This window comes from Anopheles ziemanni, chromosome 2 (genome assembly GCF_943734765.1).
Source record: "Anopheles ziemanni chromosome 2, idAnoZiCoDA_A2_x.2, whole genome shotgun sequence".
NCBI classification, from domain to species: domain Eukaryota; kingdom Metazoa; phylum Arthropoda; class Insecta; order Diptera; family Culicidae; genus Anopheles; species Anopheles ziemanni.
In genome coordinates, this window is record NC_080705.1 from 5,194,971 (window position 1) to 5,199,752 (window position 4,782).

Below are 4,782 nucleotides of genomic sequence, written 5' to 3' on the forward strand. Positions count from 1 at the left end.
AGAGTGAAAGCTCGCAGAGTATTATCCTACTACTAAATATCGTTTGCTAAGTAAAGAACCCTCCGCTAGAGCAGCAGCCTTCGACTTCCCGGTGAGGCAGTGCCTTATAAATTCGATCAAACACTTGGAAGCTGCTAGCGGTGCATCGTTATTTTAATCTTTTCGATCTGTGTGCCCTCCGTGCCGGCGCTCCCGAGCATCTATTCATTATTTAATTCCTGTAGTACTGATTTTATCGTTACGATTTGGGCGCGCGCGCGTGTGTGCTCCCCAGAGTGATCGAGATTGTTTTCGGAAAGCCTTCTTTTGCAGAAGAAAAAAGTAGCCACAAATCGCGTACCGCTAGCGTCATTAGAACAAAATCATTTTAAACTGTTGCCAAGATCAAAGTCCTTCCCCAGTTTCGCTGTGCATTAGAATTCCTTCGAAAGTAGATTCGCCCCAAGTGCGTTGACCCCCCTTTCGTGGACCCGAAAAAGAAGCAAAGTGCCCGTGTGTATGTTGTGTGCGTATCTGTCGAGTGCACTGAAGTTGGTTTTGCGTTGATATCGGAAGGAGTGAAGGCAAGGGAGTCCCTAAAAAGGGCAAGGTGGTAGAGAGAAAGAGAAAGGAAGGCAAAAGGGCTTTACTGCAGAGTGCAGAATCCAATATTTGCTACAATCCCCGGCACGGGAGGATCTCGAGGTTCGCAGGTCAACACACAGGTATGATGAAGTTCGTTACCTCGGACAGCACGACGGATTTGTCGTTGCGACATGGAGAACAATACGAAAATTGTTCGGAGCAGCTGCTCATCGAGTCGGGTGAGTAGTATACGAGGTCCCAACCACCTCCCCTTCCCTCAGCTTTCTCTGATCTTCTTATCTCTTGTTGGACACATCGATGGATGCTGATCGGAGAAAGATGAAAGTAGTAGGCCTTGGTGGAGTCAACCATTTTGTACCGTCTGTTCCTTCATACCAGATACGACACCACTGGCAGCACTGGATCCGGCCATTCTGAGCTGCGGCCTGCCGGCCATCGTCCTCGACTCCCAGGGCTCAATGAGAACAGCGGTAGCCATCATTCGGTATACGTTCGCGCAGTTGCTGGCCTTCAGAAAGAGTCCGTTCTCCCATCGACGCCCGGCCGCAATGGACGACCCGCGGACGGTACAATATCCGATATGGCGTCGGACCGGGTTCGAACGGCAGCGCAGAGTGAGCGGCGGCGACGAGGAGCAGTATCTGCTGTACGGTGGTGGTGGCTCCGGCCGCAAACCGAACGATCAGCGTCAGCGTGACAATGGCTTCAATCCGCCAAGGTAATGTGATTGGAATTCATTTTACTAATACGTTGAAATTATTTGTAGTGGATAGTTCTTTTATTGAAAGTTGTTTTACTCAAATTTTTGTATGTGTTATACTTTTCATGTCTCCATGTTTTCTATTTAAATGTAACAAGTTTTTTTTTCAATGAGCTTACTGTATGGATGTTTGAATGAACTTAACCAAAGCCACTTTTTATATCATATTTTGTAATAAGAATTCTATTTGAAATTTACCTTTTATAAACTTAAAATCGAATCCCAACCGAGACCGTGGCCTCCCCTGTACGAGAGGACTGACTATCCACGTACACATAGGGGAAAAAGTCTCGTAATCTTTTAACGGGACAGGCATGACCAACAAGGTCGTTACGCTTCTTGGCGTTGAAGAAGAAACTTTCCGATTATATTAGAAAAGTTAATTTACTGTTAGTTGAACTCTTTTGATGAATGTTACTCTGAACTCTATAAGCCTATTTGTTTGTTTGTCTGAGTATTTATAGTTTGTAAATCCTTATTTTCTTCCATGATATTGTATCGTATGCTCTCTTGAGATAACTAAGATTCGCTTCCTTTTTAATTGAAACATTTTCATACTTTTCGATTCGTAATACATTGCGGAATGTAGATTCAGACGTAACCATGAGTTCAGTAACCGGAACCACCATGTGATCGTGAAAAGTTATAGTGCTGGTGATGGCTACGGCCACAATTTGCGCCTCCAGGACACCATAATCGAGGAAGAACCGGAATGGGTTGCGGCCGGTCCAACTTCCCGGCTGGACACGATTGAGCTGCGCGGATTCGACGAAGATCTGGCGCGAAATGTGACGGAATCGCTGAAGTCGTCCCCGCCGTCGGGTCACGGCAAGCGCAGTGGCGCATTTTTCGACGAGTTGCTCCACTACGAGCATGTCCATCCGCAGAAGCAGGGCTCTGCTAAGGGTCAGCACGATACCTCGAGTGGTGGCGATGGCGAGAGCGTCGTTTCCACGTCGAACAACGGGTCACCTCCGCCGGCCCGGAGCACTCCGACGAAGCACGTGGCGGACACAAACAACAACTATGCCGGTGGACGCAAAGGTGGACCAATTTCGGACGGGGGGAAGGCTCCGGGGTGTTCGTCTTCCTCCGGCGTTAATGTGTCGAACTTTGAGGAGTTTATGAAATTTGACTCCATGCTGGGTGATCTGGTCGAAGGAAATGGATCCCGCTTCAGTCAATATTTCCGCCGTGTTGGATCTTCCAGTAGCGGTGCCGGTTCTGGTGGAAGTCATAACCATCACTCCCAGCAGCACCTCCATCAGCCACACTCGCAACAACATCACGTACGCTTCGCCCTGGATCGGAACACCCATCACTATCAGCATCCGCAGTCCCATCGTCAGGCAGGTTCGGGCCGTTTGTCCCTGTCGGCCATGCAGCATCCTCCTGCGGGCATAGAAGGACCACATCAGCAGAACCCTCCGTCGTTCGATGCCGGATCATCTTCGTCTGCTTCTTCATCGGGCTCTGCAGCATCAACCGCCGGAGATGCAAAGTCGTTCCAACGTTTGCTCGAGATGATGGCCGTCCAGAATCATCGTATGCAACAGCAACAGCAGCAGCACTATCTACTGCAGCTCCTGCAAAATAGCCAGCAAACGGAAGCCTTGCGTCAGGTGCTGATGAAGAAATGCTCGCTCGATGGTGGAGCGGGTGGGCAGCAGCGTTTGCCTTCGCAGGCCGAACTCCAATTGCACACACAAACCATCATGAAGCAGGCCCTCCTGCGCAAGAAGATTGCTGAACAAAGCCGGCTGATACTCGAGCAGGAACCGATACCGGCCGTCCAGCAGCTAATCCAATCGATCTGCCCGAATGTTCAGCGCAGCATTTCCGTTCTGGGAGCCAACTCCGGTCAGCAGCAGCAGCAGGTTGGGCGCAACTTTGGAGCAGACGGAAGGAACGGTAATGCTCCGGGCAACAATGGTTCGCTGTATCGCAGCCAAGCGCGCCCTTCCTCCACCAACCGGCGCTATTGAGAAGAATGTAATCCGGCCATCTGATGGATATCTAATACAAGACCCCACCGCCACAAAATTGGAATAACTCTTCGCGTCACTCTGCTTCCTACAGTTAATTTACTCGAATTTTCAACCCTACCGAACCTTACGAAGAATCAACTTCCTACACACAAGATATCATCGATAAAATCTGTAAAGTGTTGCATTCACATTCGTAAGGATTAGTTTTTAGTTCATTTTTATACATATTGCTGGATACCGGCAGCCTTTCACCACCCATCCTCCCCAGTGTGTGATCCTTTGTTCTATCTCTGATTGTTTTGGGCAGGCACGATAAGAATTTGTTAATATTTGGACGAAAGATAGAGTAAAGAGGACGACGATCACTGCCTCTGGAAGGCGTCCAACGTTTGAGCGTTTGTGTTGGACGAGAGTGACAAGAAACAATAGAATGTTTCTGCAAAACCGATTTAAATCCACTCTTTTCTCCCTGCGAGAGGGAAAGACAACCGATTTTCATTCCCCCCCACAGCAAAGTCCGATTACCGACTTATCGCATTTAAAACCGCATTAGGTAACCGCAACCGCATTTAAACCAACAATATTCTAACTCAGCGTCTGCCTGTGCTTGTCTGTCTAACGTTGAATGTATACTTTTGTGCATTGTTTGAGAATTATTATCATTCGATTTTAGTGCTGTTCATAATATCTAACTTCAAACGATCGAGGCTTGTTCACTAGTCTTGCAACAGAAGGGGAAATGTTAATCAAACACCCCAAAAACATCTGGGAAAATATGTGCAATCGGTTACAACTGTGTCCGGGGTCTGTTTGCCTCGTGCGAAGAACCACTTATAGCATTAAGAATATGTTTGTAACAACCGCCAATCTTGTTAACACCATGCACATCCTTTCCAAAATGTGCTCTTGCGCAGCCAACGATTGTTATTGTTTTTTTGAATTTATTGATTTGTACTATATTAAGTCTATGTTTATACTATATCATAATTGCAACAATCCAAACATGAACATCCGTTCACATATTCGAGCTACCGAGCTCCGCGCGTTCGATGCACTCGATCATCTAGGTTTTTCATCGGAGAAAGTTTGAATATGAACTGATTTATTGTTTATTATTTGTGCGACACACAGGTGGATGGATTTATTTCTGGTTTTCAATAAAAATGATTATGTATGTTACTTTTGAGAAGCAAATAATTGTTAGTATTATCTTTGGAATTGAAAAGAAATCATTGTCCACACCATATGTTCCCTCTATAGATGTTTCGCCTTTATGCTTCTTCAGGGAAAATCATATTCCAATATTCTTTCCTTTTCTCCGGAACCGGATCCGTGTCTTAGCGGAAAAACAAATGTCCTTTTTCCATACGTGCTACGGTCGGTGCCGTCAGACATTTCCCTAACCTCCCACGGGCCACGATCAAAAGGGATCGGATTTTGTCGTCGTGA

At 46.8% G+C, this 4,782-nt stretch overlaps 1 protein-coding gene across 1 annotated transcript; it reads left to right on the forward strand.

Moving 5' to 3' along the window:
* Positions 1-429: 429 nt before the first annotated feature.
* On the forward strand, positions 430-3,781 carry LOC131282543 (protein cup). Its single transcript, XM_058312040.1, has 3 exons — positions 430-803; positions 964-1,303; positions 1,935-3,781. The coding sequence occupies exons 1-3, from the start codon at positions 707-709 to the stop codon at positions 3,328-3,330; spliced, it is 1,833 nt and encodes a 610-aa protein (XP_058168023.1). The 5' UTR covers positions 430-706; the 3' UTR covers positions 3,331-3,781.
* Positions 3,782-4,782: the final 1,001 nt, after the last annotated feature.

Coding starts and splice junctions, on each gene's coding strand:
- LOC131282543 (XM_058312040.1), top strand. CDS start 707: ATGATGAAGTTCGTTACCTCGGACAGCACGACGGATTTGTCGTTGCGA. Junction 804..963: donor GCAGCTGCTCATCGAGTCGG/GTGAGTAGTATA, acceptor CCTTCATACCAG/ATACGACACCACTGGCAGCA. Junction 1,304..1,934: donor AATGGCTTCAATCCGCCAAG/GTAATGTGATTG, acceptor TGCGGAATGTAG/ATTCAGACGTAACCATGAGT.